General features: G+C 43.0%; 2 protein-coding genes across 4 annotated transcripts in view; one reads left to right on the forward strand and one right to left on the reverse strand.

The window, feature by feature from the left end:
• Positions 1-11301, forward strand: part of RAB14 (RAB14, member RAS oncogene family) — a 34530-nt gene extending 23229 nt beyond the window's left edge. Inside the window, exons 3-8 of the mRNA XM_083597461.1 lie at positions 3100-3153; positions 3953-4130; positions 5791-5857; positions 6993-7080; positions 7321-7351; positions 9089-11301. Of these exons, the coding sequence (XP_083453587.1) occupies positions 3100-3153; positions 3953-4130; positions 5791-5857; positions 6993-7080; positions 7321-7351; positions 9089-9266 (596 nt within the window). The 3' untranslated portion in view covers positions 9267-11301. The remainder of the gene's footprint in view (positions 1-3099; positions 3154-3952; positions 4131-5790; positions 5858-6992; positions 7081-7320; positions 7352-9088) is intronic.
• A 1902-nt stretch (positions 11302-13203) lies between these two features.
• CNTRL (centriolin) overlaps positions 13204-19618 on the reverse strand; it is a 63019-nt gene continuing 56604 nt past the window's right edge. For all 3 annotated transcript variants that reach the window (XM_083597116.1, XM_083597117.1, XM_083597118.1), the window contains 5 exons: positions 18193-18468; positions 17629-17691; positions 16962-17171; positions 15329-15412; positions 13204-13584 (listed from right to left, as the gene is read on the reverse strand). In XM_083597116.1, the coding sequence (XP_083453242.1) occupies positions 15338-15412; positions 16962-17171; positions 17629-17691; positions 18193-18468 (624 nt within the window). In that variant the 3' untranslated portion in view covers positions 13204-13584; positions 15329-15337. The remainder of the gene's footprint in view (positions 13585-15328; positions 15413-16961; positions 17172-17628; positions 17692-18192; positions 18469-19618) is intronic.

Here is a 19618-nt window from a genome sequence, read left to right on the forward strand (position 1 = left end):
CGTTTGCGGCCAAAGTCATTTAAACACCAATGTGAGCACCTTGAAATGGGCCCTGAAATTAACTGGCAACCAGTTAACTATGAAATGCCCAGTGTATTTCAGTTAATGACAGCCACCTTCAAAGATACAGAGTTAAGCAATACTAAGTTCATGGCTGTGGTTGGTTGTTTTAAACTGCTCTGAGGGGCTTAGCCTGCAGGACTATTGGTTATGCAGCCTCTGCAAAGCTCACTGGAAACTTCATTTGGGAGTATGCCATGTTGGGCAAGGAATTCCTGTTGCACAAAGCTTTTTCTCACTGTGCACCTGTAAAAGCACCTGTAAAACTTCGTGCTTGATAGTCATGAAGTGGAGACTGAGATAGTGGCTCCAAGCCATTTCCCTTCATTTAGCTGCGGTGGCTGTTGTGCTGTGATTTGCTCAGTGCTTGGCACACAATGACCCACTGGCCTACAAATAGGTGGTATAAAGCAGGGGAGAGTTTATAGTTGACATGGTATATGTCATTGGGCCCGAAACTTGCAACATGGCTTATGTGCTGTTTACACCAAGCCTTAAATATTTTGCACATTCCTCATGCTAGACATGGCTTAGGTTACTTCTGAGTGAGGGAGAACTAAAGTGTCTGTGTACTAGTTGTTGGACTACTCGCTGCTATTCTTAAAGTAGCTGATCTTGTATTAATGTTTAACATGCCAGTCTTAGACTTGGGAGAGGCCTAGGTTCAGCTCCCTGCCTGATTGTAAGCTCTCTGTGTGACTCTGGGTTTCTCCCTCTTCCACTCAACTCTGACTGCAGAGTGGCAGTCAGGATGACAATGGATGAGTGTTCATAACCTTGAACTCTTTGGAGGAAGTGCAGGATAATAAAAAAAATCCTCTGTCTTATAAAACGTGGAAGGAATGGAGGGGAGAAACATTTGCACTAGATGCTGAAGTTCTAGTGCTGTCTGTTGCAGTGCTGTAGCAGTGCTTTCTGTTTCATTTTTTTTAAACTTACTTTTATTATTCTTACTCGTGAAGTGTTACAAGCAACTGGTGCACAGAGATTATTCACCAGTAGACTGTAGAACACAGAGCTGGCCCTTCAATAATGTGAGGTGAGGCACCTGCCTTGGATGGCACTTGAGAGAAGTGGTTTTGAAGAGTCACAGCCACTGCCCTGCTGCTGCTTTTTACGTGGTGGGGTTGCCATAGTTGCTGTGTAAAGTGGCAGGAAGGCAGGGGCTTCTTTTCGTCCTCTTCCAAGTGCCACCCCTTTCTGGACAGCCGTGGCGAACAGGCTTGCTACTTTCATTACTTATGTATGAGAGCAGCTAGCCTGTTCACTGAGCACCTGGAGATCAGCAAGCTACTGCTCCATTATTGCCGCTGCATTACACAGCGACTTTGAGGACCCACCTTGTGGAGCAGTGTCTTCCACCTTGCTGCCTCCTCCTCCTCCTCCTCCTCCTCCTCCTCCTCCTCCTCCTCCTCCTCCTCCTCCTTCCTTACCCACCTATTTCTACACTCTCTTGACTTTCCTCTGCCCACCCCTCCAGCCCATTCCCTTAATTTTTGCCTTGGTTGCCGCCTCCATTGGATTGCATATTTCAAATGTTGCTGGGCTACGTATTTACTCGAGTCTAAAGCATACATTTGCCAAATTACATTGCGAAAATTAGGATGTGCATTAGATTCAATGGTGCATTAGACTCAAGTAAATACAACAGTGTATAGTGCTGATCCTGATTTACCTACTCAGAAGTAGGTCTGGGACTTTCTCCGTAGTTAAGTGGCCTGTGTAACCCACTGAGTTATCTAAAGTGTGTGGGGATGGGAAATAATTGTTACTGTTTTGCTCAGCTCCTGGGGAGGTTTCTATTGCGCACCCTAAAGCAAGGCAGAGGGGCATAATAAGCAAACCCCTCTCTCCCTCAGTGAAAGCGCCATGAGGGAAAAGTCCCTCATACTCCTTTTGTCAGTGAGGTGAACCAAAACGTGGTTCCCACCTGCCTCAGCTCCTCTACACAGGCGGGGCCCGGCACTTCCACACTGCGAGAGAGAGAAAGGTGAGCTGGCACTGTGGGGCCTGTTTTCTTGGTGCATGCCTGCTCTCCTGCTTTGCGCTGCCACACTCCAGGGCCCTGCTGCGGGATCAGCTGACTCAGCCTGGCAGCTTCCTCTGTCGGAGGGAAGCGGAGGTGGACGCTGTTGCACAGGAGGCTGCAGTGAATCCCACTGGGTAGGGCAGGGCGACTTTGCTGTGTGGTTTCCTGAGGGGTCCAGGCTGTGGTTGGTGATGGAGAAGCAGAGGAGGAGGAAGAGAAGGCGGGCTTCTGGGCAGGTAAGGTGGCCGGCGGGAGAGCGCGCCAGCCACATGGCTAGTCCTCAGTGTGCCCAGGCGGTGAAGGAGCCTCTGGGTCACAGGGGTGGCAGGATGGGGGCTGTAAAAAAGGAGGCATGCCCTCCCTGCAAGTCAAGATAGTTTTGGTGGTCTAATGCACACATTTTTTTGCCAAATTATGTTTAGGACGCACATTAGATTCAATGGTGCATTCAATACAGTATTTATTGGATTTATGCTTCACCTTTTTATCCCATGAGCTCAAGGTGGTGTACACAGATTCTCCTCTTCCTCATATAATCCTCACAACCGTCCTGTGAAGTAGGTTTAGGGGTGGGGGAGGAGGAGACGGAGAGAAGAGAGAGAGACAGGCCCAAGGCCACCCATTGAGCTTCATGTCTGAGTGGGGGTTTGAATTCTGCTCTCCCAGGACCTGGTCCATCACTCTGGCCACTATATCACACTGGCTGTTCAGTGTCATATCATCCCTGACCACTGACCATTGATCATGCTGCCTGAGGGCTGGTGAGTGCTTGGTGTTGTACAAACGCGCTATACCGATGTGGAAAATGTCCTAGTAAGGCAGTCGGGAGGATGCATGTTTAGGTGATGCCCAGGTGCCAAAATGTTTTGGGCCGGCCCTGTGTGAATGACACATTATTGCACAGTCCTCTTCTGTGATACTAAGTTTCAAGCACAGTGATAATAGTACATGGCTTGTTACTAAGACTTGTTTCTTTCTTTTCTCCCCCCTCCCTCCGCCCTGTCCCGTAGGGGACATGGGTGTAGGAAAGTCTTGCTTGCTCCACCAGTTTACAGAAAAGAAATGTAAGTCTCTTCACATACTGACCTTCAAGTGATTTTAGATGGTAATCCACAGCATGCCTCTTCTCTCTCCTCCTTGCACAAGTTGATTTGGGCTTTTCTTGTGTCTTTGATCTGCCTGGCTCTGTTTGTGAGAGTGGTCCAGCACGGCTGAGGCAAAGACACTTAGCAAAATTGTTTAATATGCCACTATTACAGTTGGACACTATTTTCAGTCTCTGTCTTAACTGGGGTTGGAAGAGCATCATGGGTTGAAAAAGCTTCTACATTCCCTTGAGGCCACATGACTCACTTATGTGCCTTGTGCTGGTTTATTTAAGATTGACTGCCTGGTCAGCAGTTAGGTCCAGTATTACTTTTCCCAGCTTAGGCGTAGGTTTTAACTGGACTGTAAGTTACCAAATCCCTTAAAGTCCAGCTATCTTTCTATTTGACCAGGATTTTTAAAAATAAGGCATACCTTAAATTTGTTTAAGAACAAAACAGATAACGGAGGTCAAGAGCTAGTGTGGTTTTTGGCAGGACAGTTGTCTCTTTCTCATTCCTGATGAGAAAATGAACCTGAACAGCGTGGGGATGGGATAGTGTTATATAGAAAAAAGATAATAATTTTGTTAATGAAGTACAGTAATAGCAGTTAGATTTCCTTTTTTGGGGGGATGGGTGAGATGAAATCTGAAGTTGAGATTAAGCAGGTTTTCAGTTTTACATGCACATGCTCAGTGTTGCTATTGAGAGCTCTAAATGGAAGTACTGGTCGCCTGACTCTCTCTCTGTCTCTCTCTCTCCTTTTTGGCAACAGTTATGGCAGATTGTCCCCATACAATTGGTGTTGAGTTTGGTACAAGAATAATTGAAGTTAGTGGCCAAAAAATTAAGCTGCAGATCTGGGATACAGCAGGACAGGAGAGATTCAGGGCTGTCACACGGAGCTACTACAGAGGAGCAGCAGGCGCTCTTATGGTCTACGATATTACTAGGTAAGAGGCCTTCTTGTGCTATAGACACCCTTAGTACACTCTTATGTTACTACAGCAGTCATACAGCAGCTGCTGAGGTTAAACTCACTACTTTCCTAGCTCTTAATAGGACAAGAATGACACTCCTGGATCAGTTGGGGGCTCCTTCTCATCAATATATTTGCTCTCAAAAAATGGCTAATCAGATGTCTCTGGGAAGCCCGCAGGCACGTCATGAACACAGTGGCCCTCTGTCATTATTGCCCCAGCAATATTCCCCAGAATCCCAGGAATTTCGGCTCTGGACATGAAGGTGCCATCTCCACTGTGAAAGACCTGCTTCCATAAATTTAGCTAATTCATTTCAAAACTAGCAGCAGTCACTACATTTTATGGAAGTGAATTCCAGAGGTTAGCTATGCACAAAGTAGGGTATTTATTCTCTTGCCTGCCGGAATCTACTGTTTGTTGCTTTAGGTGATCCCAAGTTCTAGTACTGCAGGAGAAAGGTGCTGGTGGTGGAATGGCCTTTTCTGCCGACTTTATCAACATAATGCACCAAGGTTTTGTTTGTTTGTTTGTTTTTGCTGATATTTCTGCAAGGGGCACATGACTCAAAACAGATTTTAAAAGCATGGTCACTTTTTAGAAAAACAAACCTAATTAGATCTTTTCAGGATGATATAAGTGTCAAGTCATTGTCTTGATTTTAAGAGGAACTTTAGCCAAGGTTGTGGCTTTAACAGCTGCTCCTTTCTTAGCCCTTAATGTTATGTAAAACCTGTAAACACGTCTCTCTTTTTTGGCCATGCCCAGGAACAACAGTCTGGAGAAGGAAGAGCAATATTCTTAAAAGTCAAGTATCTGGGGTTGTTGAGTTTCTGGGCTTTGGTAGCTTGCCAAAGATTCTTTGCTAGTAAGTGGGACAGAGACACATTGGCTCATCAGGAGCATCTGTTTTTGGGAATATATCGCTATCTCCTGTGCATCTAGCTTCCTGTATGGTGTCATGGAACTGAACTGAGTGAAGAATGCCCCACAGAAAAAATATGACTATTTTAGTCCTATTTTAGTCTATTTTAAGTAGGACATGAAGCCTGTTGCTAAGTGCAAGAAGTTGGGAGTATTTGTCAGCTCTGTGTTGGGCTAATAAATAAATAAATTATGGAGTCTAGTTATGGGATTGATATTTTACTGCCTTTACAGTAGGGTGAATTGAAACCAGAGGTTTCTAAACTAAGTTTAACTATTCTAATTTTGGAAAAGATACAGAGCAAGCTTGGGAATGAGGCACATTGGTTAGTCCTACAAAAGAAGAGAATGGTTTTTCAGATCATTGTAAACCCTAGCAAACAATACTTCACCTTTCTGTATCTTGGGCATATGTGTATGTTCCCCAGACGCACAAGATCAGTGTTCTCCCCGACCCCACCCTCCAGACAATAGCTCTTTAAGAGGAGATTTTTGCAACATTTTGTCTTAACAGTTTTCCCCTTGAAAAAAAGGGAAATGAAAAACAAGCAAGAATCTCTGTTAACAGCTCAATTCAATTGCCTAAATTGGAAGTAACATGTTCCTGTTGTGTCCAGTACCATCCTCAAAGTGTAATAGGAAAGAAACTGACATATTATGCTGGTGTGACCCTATAAGTACTTAGTTTTGCCCTTTCTGTCTTCTGCAGAAGGAGCACGTATAACCATCTAAGCAGCTGGCTGACAGATGCAAGGAACCTAACTAATCCAAATACTGTGAGTTTGGCTGTTTAAAAATGGTTGCATTAAATGTAGGGCTGTCAAACACCCTTTGAACATCTGCCTTTTCGTTGTTTACATTTAAAATCAAACAAATATGACCTATTTTGATAGCTTTGGGAGATGTTGAGAGTGTGATAAGTAGCAATTTGTTCATAAAGACACTTAAACTACTACAGTACTTGCCAAAAGGAAAAGCTACCTTTTATTTTTTATTTCCCATTACATCAACGCATCAAAATGGGGTTGGTTTGAAATCAAGGGTGCCATTAACGCTCATCCACACTGAACTGGCTTTAAATTTGCTACCAGTGATTAAATTGTTAAAGCGAAGGTCGTGGCTTTGATTAAAAGGCCTTGTCCCAAAGCATGGAATCAGAACACAAGGCTAAATTGCCACCCTGTTGCATAAGCTGCTGCTGGTTGTCATCTTATGAAGTATAATTTCCCCAAAATTATAAATGAACATAATTGCTACCAGAAGGAGTACAATGTGAAGGTAATGGCAAGAGTCATTAAGGAGAAAGGGGAAGAAAAATAGTTGGAAAGAGCCAACCAGGGTGGATATGATTTAAATCAAATCGATTTAAATCACTACTGTAGTCAGTAAGACTTGATTTAAATCATTTTTTTTTACAGAAAGACACATAGGATTTGGTTTGGGGTTTTTTTTGAGGCTAAATACCACCCTATATCTGCAGTTGAAGTTGGTTTCCTTCCACCCTGTGTAGCATCAAGTGATTTGAATACATCTGTTCCTGATTTGGTTCTGTTCTCCACAGAAGTTAGTTCTAGCTAGCCAGGTTCACTTCCTCATTAGTGTGACTATTTTATTGCATAATAGCCTTTCTTGAATCTGAATGGCCCTGCAGTAATAAGAAGTTGAAGTGTCACTTAACATTCACACTTGAAGTTCTGGCAGCATTTTATTTTGGTTTTCCTAATCTGTATTGCCTTGCATAAAAGCATTATCTTTACCAGCTCTACTCAGGCATGTCACAGGAGGGCTAAAGTGGCAGCTGCAGGATGCTGGAGCCTAGGGAGTAGGACTAGCATGCAGCTGTTGACCTCTTGCCTTCAACAGGGACTGCCAGTTTATCAGCAATCTTTTTTTGCCTTATTCCGGATGCAGGTGATAATCCTTATAGGAAATAAAGCGGATCTGGAAGCGCAGAGGGATGTGACATATGAAGAAGCCAAACAGTTTGCTGAAGAGAATGGTGGGTGTTGCTACTCCAGTGCGTGAGTGTATAGGTTGGATTCTAGGCCATGATAACTCCCAGAAGCCGTTTTGGGGAGCGGGGAGACCTCAGTGATTCAGGGCCTGAGTTGTCTCACTTACAGATCTGGTTATGCAAACTACTGACCCTGGAGTTCTTTGGGGACTGTTACTTGTGAGGTTTGGTGTGGGGCACTTGCTATTCCTGCCTATGCTAAAGTTGTATTTTGTTTCTAAACAGGATTGCTGTTTCTTGAAGCGAGTGCTAAAACGTAAGTACTGAGTCTTGATTTCTTGAAACCGAAATTGCTAATGTGGATTCATCCATAATCTGCTTTGAGGGGTACTTTGATTTTTAGTCTCTGTAGCTTGAGCAATTATACCCCCTTGATACCTTCCCAATCTTGCTGTCACTACTTGCTCTTTTCCTGGAAAAGCATTAGGTATTGCTTACCCCTTTGTCCAGTGTAATTCTTCACTCAGTTGTTAATTAACTGTTTACTTCCTCACATTAGTTGCTGTGTTCATCAGTGTCACATGTCTGACTTTTGCTCATTAGAATACAGTGGTACCTCGGGTTACATATGCTTCAGGTTACATACGCTTCAGATTACAGGCTCCGCTAACCCAGAAATAGTACCTCGGGTTAAGAACTTTGCTTCAGGATGAGAACAGAAATCATGCTCTGATGGCGCAGCGGAAGGCCCCATTAGCTAAAGTGGTGCTTCAGGTTAAGAACAGTTTCAGGTTAAGTATGGACCTCGAGAATGAATTAAGTACTTAACCTGAGGTACCACTGTACTAATATACATTATAGTGAGTGCATAGAAGCTTAGCTAAGCCCCATAAGGTGGCTTTGGTGTTGGGGAAACAAGAGGAATCTGAGTTCTGTTCCTTGTTGATGGTAAGAAGCAATTCTGGCATGTTCAGGGGTTTGTCTGAGAATGTCCACACTGGCCTAACCCCAACCCCAACACCAACCACAGCAATTCAAAAAAGATAATATCACAGCTGTGTTCAGATGTCACAAAAAACCATGGTTTATCATTATGGGAAGGAGCTAGAGTGAGCTTTGGGCTCACACATTCCTCTTTTGGCATGGCCTCGAGGAAGAGAGTGGAAGTTTTTGCTTCAGTTTTTAAACTGTTTGTCTTTGTATCAAGTAAACTGTTGCTTTATTTTAACTGCACTTTATTGAAATAAACCATCTTCAAACCATGTTTGTTTCAAACAGGGAATAGTTAATCTTAATTGCAGTTTAGAGTTTGGGCGCCGTGCTAAAACTGAGGTTTACTTTTTAAAAAGGAGGCTTTCAAATCTCCCTGTGGCTGTGCCAGAGGAGAGGAGGGAAGGAGTGTGTGAGCCATAGTTTCACTGCAATTTGCTCCTTCAAGTTAAACATAATTTATCAATCATTTGATGTTTTGGGATCTTAGACTCATGAACTTTTCAGGAATTTCTGCCCTGTGAACTAGAAATTCTTGCTCTAAAGCAAGGTAGTGCGTGGTGGAATTGAAGTGCTCCCTGGAACAGATGCAAAAGGGAACACTGGCTACAGGAGTTTGGGGTCCTTCAGGCAGGGCATCCTCAGCTGGCTCCATTAATCTGAAGTGGGGTGTACCAACTGAGAATCCTCTTCATTCTGCTTTCCTTGCCCCATGTAAAAGTGAGAAGAGTAATCCGGGGTTAGTTGGGACATATGGCAGGAAGGCGTGCAGGAATCCACACCATCCTGATGTGTGCTATGAAGACACTAGGGCTGCTGATGCAGAATATCTGAAGCAAAGAAAATGGCCATTGCAAGATGTTCTGTTGATGTTTCCATAGTGGTGGCGGCTAAAATAGATGGGTTGTGCAACCTTAATACCTATGAAATATGAATGGAAAAAAGGGTAGAAGCTCTGTGCTACATTGCTCCTGGATAGTTAATGGTGGGTATGTGAAATTCTTTGTGCAACAGGCTTTCTATATACATTCTAAGTTAATATTGCTGCTTTCCCTTTTATCAGAGGAGAGAATGTTGAGGATGCATTCCTAGAGGCTGCCAAGAAAATCTATCAGAACATCCAAGACGGGAGCCTGGATCTAAACGCTGCAGAATCTGGTGTACAACATAAGCCTTCAGCTCCACAGGGTGGCCGACTAACCAGTGAACCCCAGCCGCAGAGAGAAGGCTGTGGCTGCTAGTGACCTCACTTCTCGGCTCTGTTTCTGACCTTTCACCTCTGTTAGGAGCAGTGCTTTTGGCTGCTTCAGTTTCCTCTGTCCATCTTACTGGGTTTAATTAAAACTCCTGAGGCAACAGTTTAACACAGCACTAAACTGCTAAAAAATAAATAAGAGAAACTTAGATGTAATCAGGTTATCAAAGGCAAGTAGAGTCATACCCTCTCCCTGCATGGTAAATCTAGAAGTCTCCCCCCACCCCAGTCCTTGTGAATAGGTGTCACCAATACATGATTTACAAAACAGAGCACTGATGGTTGGACCTCATGATTTTTATTATTATTCTTTCTCTTTCTGCAGGGCTTTGTCTCTTGTAAAATTTAACTTTACTAGCTTCAGCCTTTCCTCGCAGTCTGCAAGTGGTCTGGATCTGTCCTTTTTAGTAACAAAAAAAGTTGATTTGCTGTGAAACAACCTACATGATTAGAGTGGGATCCTGCATAAGATTCCTTTTTTAGTGGGAAGGATTCCCTATTACGCAGTTGGTGGTGGTGGCGGCGTGGGGGCACTCATTGCAGGAGTGTTAGCCTTCATCCATCTTGGCCTCCCACATGGCAAGTATCTATCTTGTGCTTGTGCTCTGTAGCTTGATGCCACCCACCTCTTCCTTCTCCTTACCATTTTTACCTTTTGTGGCCCTTGTTAACAGAACGTAAATATGTATAAATTTTGAAGGAACAGAGCTAACACTTTAAAAAGTACATTCTGTGTATATGATCTTAATGAAATAAAAACAAACTGATTTACTGGCACTAGAATAGGTAATATATTGGTCTGTACAGTTCAACCTAATAATGACCACATCACCCCCAGCTTTAGTAACTGCAGTTCACTGACCATTGGCTTGATTCCGTGGTGTTGGCATTTGGAGGTTGTGCTTAGGAAGCTGGTTCCTGACACAGTGCAAAAGAACACCTACCCCAGTGTAATAGTATCTGTCCTATCTCGGCACTGTCGTCAGCCTATTGCTGCTTTTGTTTAATATTCCTGGTCTTGTGCAATTGCTGGTGTGCTAATATACTTTTCCTCTCTCTTTGGGAAGACTTTTTGCATTAATCCAGCTTCATTTCCTGCCTTATTGTATAGGAAGGATGGGCTGTTGGACGTCTTACACTTTTATGAAAAGATATATTCTCAACTGGACTGTCAAGCATTTTACACTCTAGGGATTTTGAACCATACCGTGGCATTTGACACTACAGTTGACATAGGCTTAATTTCTGCTCCTCCTCAGTTCTTCCTCCATGTTGTGGTTGCAAAGAACGTTGAGAGGAGTAATTCAGAGCAATTGTGTATATGCAGACCTGTCTGTCTACTTGGGTTGGAGCCACCACATATGTAAACAATCTCAACTGTACTGTAACTCTTCCATAACAACCTGCTATTTAAAAGAAAAAGAGGGCAACAAATGGGTTAAGCTTGATTGGGCTTCACTATGTTCACTGCTTCACTATATTGACTGCAATGCTTCAAATATAGCATAGGGGTTTATTTTTGTTTTTTTTTAGCCCTGTAAAGACACTAAGCAAGGCCATGTTCAACTATGTAAAAGCAAAGGGTGATAACCAGCATACTGTACAGTCAATGTTAAATAAAAGCCAAAACTGGAATGTGCAGATGATTTAAGTGTTTGGATAATGTGTACACTGTCCCTTTGTGTGTTTCCTTTTTGTTTGGCTCTGGATAGGTTTCTCTCCCCCAACCTAAGATTCTTAAAATAGATGGGTATTACAGAAGATGCAGCTTGGATTGCACCGTGTGGGGTTTTTGCCCGGGGACCATGACCAGTTGATATACAATTTTAAGTTTGGGCAAAGGCAATCACTTTCTGCAGCTTGTTGGTGGTGCAATACCCCCCCCCCCTTATATCCTCCAAATTATAAGTTACAGTAGGTCTTTGTTTCTGTGACAGGACTTATTTGGGCTGCTGTACTCATTTATTGTAACAATGCTATTATCTAAATATTTGTAAATAAAGTACCTGTATCTAGATAAATGATAGTGGTCGTTCTTTGAAGATGTGCACTCAAGAGGGTGTGGATTGTGGGTCACATGAAGCAAGTATCCCTTTTTATATGAACCCACTAGACCACAGTTGTTGTAGTTTTGCTATATTATTCCATGTGTGAAGGTTCTAGACCCGTGTAATATTTGTCACAGAAGGTGATAGATGGCTTTATTGTATAATGTATCAAACTTAATCCTCCCTAGCCTGCTCTCTATGAATATTTATGGTAGTGTGAAAGCAAAAAACCCCGCCATCATTCTAGGTGAGCTGCTACATACCTATGTAGCTGAAGCACAATCAGCATGCTTGCCTTTAGACTTTAAATCCTTCTGCAGAACACTTAGTTAAAGCACGGAATGTTAAGACCAACAGATGTGCTGCTTCACCATCAACCAGTCCTCAAGTCTAGTTGCAGATCATCTTTTTTATCTAAACCTCCTGTAGGGAAGAGCCTAAAACCTTATTGCTATAAACAGGCAACAACCAGAAAGGCTGCTAGAAAACACTCATTTATCACTAATATACATTTCTGTGGATTAATCTTGGCTGAAAGGTAGGCTCTCCAAATAGAGGAAACTGTTAGAAAAAAATCAAGTTCCCATTTTAACGGGCAATCCTCACACACGGTGGAATGGTGTTGAAAATCCCACCCAATGCAGCATTACCTAGCCCTAGATTTGGAATGGTGGAAAGTACAGTTCTCCCTCTTGAGCTTTGCTTTTGAACTTTCTAGTTCTACTTGCTCTTGGATCTCGTCAGTCTTAATCATTAAAGTTCATTGGAGAATATCACTGAAGAATTGTGAAGTTGCATAATCAGTTTGATGGAAGAAAAACTGATCTTGAAAAGCACATGTTTTATTATTGTTAGGTAAAGGGGGCTCACTTCATTTTTGTAAGTGCAGCATTGCTTAAATTTCAAGTATGCGTGGTGGATCTCAACATTCAGACCAGTAAAAAATAGCTAAGGGTTGTTTTGTATTCCACCCTTTTATTCAAATGGTAGACACCACTGAAATTAGTAAACCTAAGTGATGTCATGTTACTTCCAATGAGTCTACTTAGAACAACCCCTAGTGAACAAACGTCAGCTTCTGCTATGTTAATAAAGTTTATGCTAGTTTTCCACAGTAGCTCAAATGGACAACAGCCATTTGCTGTGGCAGAATCCACCGCAGTCCTGGATCACAGAATGGGAGTGGAAAGAGAGAGAGAAATAGAGGAGAAAGTTACTTTTTATTTTAAGAGTTTAAGCAGGAATTAGAATAAAGTACTATTTGAGGTAAACTGCAACAGAATTAAGAGCTGAGACAAAACTTATGTGTGTAAACTGAGAAAAAGCTCTGTTGGGGTGAGGAGGGGAAGTGAGGTGAGACAGCCAGTGTGTATAAAAGTTAAGTCACATGACCCTGCATCTTCTAAGTAGGTAGATGGAGACAACCCCCATACTTTAAATACCTCCTTCATAGTGGGGAGTAAATTTGATTCTGGTGGAAATATGGAAGCAGTTATTGCTGCAAAATCTAGGACACATTCAAATCCCTTAGGTGGGCAACATTTTTCAGAGAGCCTTGATCCCTTACAGGCAACCTGGGTGGAGCTAGTTTCAAAAAGTCACATCCATTGCATTTGTAAAGTAGGCAACATTCCAGCTGTGCACAGGTTGATATTTCTACACAAACATACCATGCAGGCAAAGAATGCATGACACAGAAGGGTATATAGCCAAGGACTAGATACATAAAGCAGCCTAGGAAGGCTGTACTTTGCTTTTTGGCCTGAGGTTCCCCATCCCTGCCTTGTAACATCCTAGATATGCATAGGAACCTGGTGGAACAACCAGTCAATAAATATTTATGTTTACAGAAAGCAGAAGAAAATGCAAGGTGTATTTGGGGGGGGGATATTTATTTTTTTAAAAAAATTCAACAGAATACAAATTTTCACTAAAAATGCTTGAAAAACTTATGCCCATTCACCCACATATAAATAAATGCACGCACCCCTACCCCACAAACAAAAGGATGCATACATCAATGGCTGTAACTTTCAATACTGCAAATGCTACACTCTAGCTTGCATTGCAGAAGTGCTCCATAGAAATAAAAATTCAAGTAAGTGTGCATACATAATAAAAACACCTGAGCTCACAACTAAAATGTCTTTAGGAATGTTAACAGGGACTTGGAAACCAATGAGGTAGTCTTCTGATGCCTTCAAAGCCAGGCTATTGGCACAGGCTGCACCAATACAGCTGCATTTCACTGCTTGCCTATAAAAATAATAATAATAAACTTCAGTGATTACTGTAAAAAATGCTTGCCACAAATGGCAAGCAAGGTTACAATCATACAAATTTACTGATGATTAACAAAGGATTTTTAGTTAACTTTTTAGCTTGAAGTCATTTCTAAAGCATGAAAGGTGATGCTGGTCTGGCTGGAAATAAACTGAGGTACTGTGTTGCCTCAGGTTCTGGGTAAGCTGTTACCTTCCTACTGCTAGCGGAGCTAGGAAAAGGGGAGCTGCTTACCGTGAATTAATTATTCTCTGCATCTAGGAAGGGCAGTCCAGAAGGCTGGTGAGAGCACCTCCCTCTAGGTGACAAGATAGGGTTTAATCCAACTGATGCTCTCCCGTGGAAGGGGCTACCTAGCTTCCCCCACAATGTACAGTACTAGAAAAGCAAGGCAACCCACCACAAAGCCTTTATGACTATAGAAAAATAATGAATCCAACACAATGTGCAGCAGGGAGAAGTAAGGATCACTACAGCAAGGAGGCCACTCTAGAAACAGATGAGGTCTAAAGAGATGATAATGGTCCACTAGGGAGCAGTGGGGATTATGCCACCCAGAAATGCTTTACCTTTTGGAAGGTTGGTTCATTCAACATTACGCACCCTGTCAAACTCTGTGAAAGGTACTGTTAAAGGCTTAGGCAGACCTTTACTCCATTGGGAACTGCTGGTGTGACCTCATCCAAGGCAGAGGTGCTATAATTAAATTGTGGTCTGTATGTGGGCTTGACCAACAATGCTGGAGATAAAATCTAGGGGGGGGGGAGGAGATAGGCCTGAGAGACTGAAAATGTCTCCAGGTTCTCTGACAGCTCCCTGGCATTGCTTCCACTAACACCTCAGATTAGGTGGGATAAGTCCTCCACCTGGTCCAACCCAGGTGCTCTTTACTCAGGGCTGATGTGCCATTGCTTGAAGGTAAAACTGCTGCTAGGACACCATGGGCAGAATTCCATGACTTGGACACTTTAAGGAGTCCTGCTCATCACTCAATGGGGGTGTAATCTTAATTATGTGTTTGTAAGAACAACACGCAGGAGACTGCAAATCTGGAGGTGCTATGGAGGAATAGTTAGATGAGGGCAATTATGTCCTCTCCTCATTTTCCTGTGGCAAGATGTGACTTTGGAGTGGTGTCTCCCCCTCCCCCTGCTTTTCTGAGCTTTTCCTGCTCCAGAACAGGTAACAGGTTTGGATCCCACTTAAGGTTCTAGAATGCCCTACAGAAGATGTAGAAGAACCTCATGCACTGCTCTCCACCTGGGGCTACACAGAATTGTACAAAACAGATCGAGGGCACCAGGATGGGGAAGGCTGTCATTAGTAATTAAAAACTAAGCACAAGTGCCATAAATCATGAGCATGACCTCAGTGTTTGATGCAAGATATAGGTGTGAGTTGTAACTCTCCCCCCCCCCCCGAGTTACATGGAGGAAGGCTGGTTACACAGATGCTAGACTTTCAAAAAAATGTCATACTTAGAAATAAGAACTACATACTCCCTTGAATGAGGTGGCTAACCTGTGGCCCTCCAGGAGTTGCTGGACTTCAGTTCCCATCACCTCTGACCAATGGCTATGCTGGCTGGGGCTGATGAGAGTTGGAGTCCAACATTTGCAGGGCCACAGTCACCCTGCCCTAGAAATTGTGTTTATATTTCAGTCTAAATTTTAACATTTATTGATCAATTCCACTGTTATCACCCCACCCCTCTTACCTGCTGGGATTATGCCTTGTACTGATGAATACCTGGAGATTGTGTTGAAATACCTGTTGATGTCCTGGAAGGAGATCTAGAAAACTAGAAAAGATATCTCCATTCAGTGAGCAAAAAAACTGAGAAGACAACACATTGCAAGAGCCCTTGACTTTTCTTGCTTCTGGGATATGGATAATAGCAGCAGCATAATCCCTATGATTATTATTTTGATTATATTATTGTAAGACTTACAGCAGGCTAAAATATTTGGTAAAATATAAAGAGAAAGGATACACAAAACCTTTATTCAAGATAAGCAGGTCAGAACATTCAAAGAGAATAAATTCATTGCTCAGAGTAGTACATCTCCCAGTCCCTTCCTCCTGTGCTGAAGTTTTCCAAAACGCTTACAAAATATAAACTGCTAACAAGGTGGTTCAGTAAAAGGATATAACTAGAATCAAACCTGTTATAGTTTAGGCAATTGGCTCTGCAGAGAAAGCCTGTTACTGGAGTGTCTACTAAAAGGACTTGAAAGAGATCCATGGCAGTTTATTCCAAGGCAGCCATCTGGGAGGCTTTTTCTTAACCACTGTAACATGCATTTTATTTTAGCTTTGGTCGTTGCAGCCATCTCACAAAACAGGGACAGAGGGCAAGAAGAGCCAACAGCAAAGAGGTAAGGAAAAAAAGCAAAATACAAACTAGAGTGGTTACGTAGAAACAAATAGGAGAGAAAGGATACTAAGGAATTTAAAGAAATGCTAAACAAAAAACTGAGCAGAAACACAAATAGGAGAAAAAGAACATATCTGCTTTGAGTAAAAGCAGGGACTGAACTAGAAGAGGAGCAGCTAAATTTTCAAGACACACACCCCTGCTTTCAGTGAATCAAGAGTGAAAAGCCTGCTTGGCTCAGTGGGCCAGATCCTTATCAGCCCTTATGGGGCAACTTTGATAGATGGTTGGGATGTCCCTTGTGCAGTGCTTTCCCAGCGCCCAGCAGCCAGGTGATTGTCAGGGCATTTGGAAAGCACTTTGCAAGTCCTGTGCTCAGTGCTCCCCAAGTGCTGAGCATAAGACTGACAGGACTGCTTTCTGCAGGGATCAGTTCCACAGTCTATCTAGCCACATCTCCACCTGCCCCACAGCTGACATCAGATGGGGGACAGGTGGGTGTAGTTTGGGAGAAACAGCCTCAGTGAGATGAAATGTTGAAGTATCAGGTTATGCATGGAGGGACACACATTTTAACACAAAGCTATCACAAAATCCTGTTAAAAACCAACATACAATTAAGCTCCAATTTTTTTTAGAAAATATGCATGTGAAAAGCCAATGCATATTCAGACCACAGAGAATTAATTTCTGATATTCAAGCAAACCCAAGACATGGGGAGAAAGTTTTCTACTAGTTGCCTCCAGCCAGAAAGAACTGCTTCAACAGCTGTTCTGGGAGGGGTAAGGAGGGAAAGGAGGACACTCTGGACCCTGCCCCCAGCAGAGGAACAAGAGTCATTGGCTATTTTTTTCTGGTGTAAGCCACTGATCATCACTTGATCAAAAGGCAGGGTATACTTTAAAATAAATGAAAATAGAAAGGCTCTCTCCTACACAGAAGCAGTAAATCCAAATCAATGTGGAAACTTACCTGGTTCATTGTGAGAATTGACTCTTCGTGCAGAGAGTCAGTTAACCCTGAGGAGTTCAAGGACGGAAACTGCGAGTCTGTTGAAGTACTGCTAACTAGTTCATCCAATGCATCAACTTGCCTCTTCAGGCTATGGAGGGTGCCCTCCGTCTGCTGTTTTCCTTTAATTAACACCTCCACTTGCTTTGACATGCACTGACGAAGCTGAGCCTTAAAGAACACACTGAGTTAACTGACTGGTTTATTAGATAATTCTGTGCTGTATGAATAAAGGGGTGCATAAAGGTAAAGGTACCCCTGACCGTTGGGTCCAGTTGCAGACGATTCATCTCACTTTACAGGCCGAGGGAGTCAATGTTTGTCCGCAGACAGTTTTTCTGGGTCATGTGGCCAGCATGACTAAGCCACTTCTGGCGAAACCAGAGCAGCGCACAGAAACACTGTTTACCTTCCTGCCAGAGCGGTACCTATTTATCTACTTGCACTTTGACGTGCTTTCAAACTGCTAAGTGGGCAGGAGCTGGGACTGAACAACAGGAGCACACCCCATCGTGGGGAAAAGGTGTACATACTATCAAGGAAAACTATGACCCCCACAATAACTGGAAAGATTAGCCCCCCGACCCACTCAAAGCCTGGGAACCTAGTACATGAACTGTTGTGGTACCTTGAGCCGATCCTCATGGTGCTGCAGCTGTTCTCGGCGTGCTTTTCCACGCCATTGTTCATCCTTGAGAGAAAAGAGAACAGATTGAAACAGGTGGCCTGACCTGATAAAAAGATTAAGGTAGGATTTGCTGGTTGGTAATCATCATATAATGAACATAGGACAGTGACATCATAAATTAGCAGGGCTATGAACACCATGCAGCTGCAGCTACTCTGCTTAAATACAGAACCCTACTTACAAGTTCCAGCAGCTCAAGGAGTTCAGGATTTATTTATTTAAAACAGGTTTTAGACCTCTAGTTTTTTATTTTTAAAGAAATAGAAACTAGGAGTGTAAGTGGCAGAGATCAAAGTCTAGGAGCCTGAGTGTGGGGGAAAGCTTCCCACGTTTGTGTTTCCAATGCAGGTGTACCACAGCAGGGAAGATGCAGGAGTTGGTTGCTTCAAACTGAGATTCATCAGACGCACAATACAGGAAGAATGATTCTTGCTTGCATGCAAAATTGATGGTCTGAAGCAGCTCTGATTTTTTTAACACTGATTTTAGTAGGGTTGTGTTTACCGTGATGTGGACTTTGGAAAGGTCCAGCTTTTCATCAAAGCACAGCATTGTTCCCTCATTATTTGTGAAAGGATAATTTTCCTTCAGACTTTCCAAGTCACTCTGAGGTCTTCTTTCAATCTCAAAAGTAGTCTCCAGTTCTCCCAAAAGCTTTTGAGGGGATTGACTCAGATCCTTCAAACCGGTTCTCATTTTGTCTTTCACTTCCAGCTTAAGTGACTTCACTGTCCCTTTCATCTCTTTGTGTTGTTTCTCTAAATTCTCTTGACTCTTCATCTAAGCAATGGAACACAAGGGTGAGATAGCAGGATTTCAGAGAGGATGCTAAGGATTAACAGCCAATTAGCAAACCAGACCCAATGCAGACACCCAGCAGGCCCTATGTGATCAGCTGAAGAAATGAATAGGGCCACTGGTGGGGCTCCTAATCTGGCTAGCATTGGAGGAATTGCTGCTTATGTGAGAATAAGGTAAAGGGACGCGGGTGGCGCTGTGGTCTAAACCACAGAGCTTAGGGCTTGCCGACCAGAAGGTTGGTGGTTTGAATCCCCGCGACCGGGTGAGCTCCCGTTACTCGGTCCCAGCTCCTGCCAACCCAGCAGTTTGAAAGCACGTCAAAGTGCAAGTAGATAAATAGGTATCGCTCCAGCGGGAAGGTAAACGGCGTTTCTGTGCGCTGCTCTGGTTCGCCAGAAGCGGCTTAGTCATGCTGGCCACATGACCCAGAAGCTGTCTGTGGACAAACGGCAGCTCCCTTGGCCTATAAAGTGAGATGAGCACTGAAACCCCAGAGTCGTCCGCGACTGGACCTAACGGTCAGGGGTATTTTTACCTTTACCTTTTTAAGGTAATGGTAACATCACAGGTGCAATTTGTCTTTCTTCAGGCCTCCGTTATCTCAAAAATTGCAACAGCTGCATCCTGTAACTGCCATCTCTATGTGACTTGGCTTGGTTGTGTTTGTGGCAATAGCCCCACAAGTGATTGTATGGAATCTGCTGAGTAACTGAACAACCTATGTTAATGGCTGGATGACATAGTAGTCAAAACTTAGCTATTTAATCATGTAGGCACAAAATTGGCCAAATGAAAACTAATTTATTAAATTACAAAGACCACCTTAGCCACTTCCATACAACCGCCCTTTAAGTATTAAAAATATAGGCAAGACCTACTGCTGTACACAATTCCAGCTTGTACTGTTGGTGATGACGATTTCCTCCTTATGAGGAGTTTGATTTCTTTGGGCATGATAAAAGATGGCACATAATCCAACCAGAGTGTAAACCAACAGAAAATATTTGAGCCCAGGCTTAATTCTCCTACTGAAATCACATCTTGGAGCTACAGATTTTGTAGCTACATTACAATAATTTCTTATGCACATGTAACTTGTACTATTTTAACCTTGCATGTTTGAAGGCTG

Source organism: Podarcis filfolensis (genome assembly GCF_964270895.1).
Source record: "Podarcis filfolensis genome assembly, chromosome: Z".
Classification (NCBI taxonomy): domain Eukaryota; kingdom Metazoa; phylum Chordata; class Lepidosauria; order Squamata; family Lacertidae; genus Podarcis; species Podarcis filfolensis.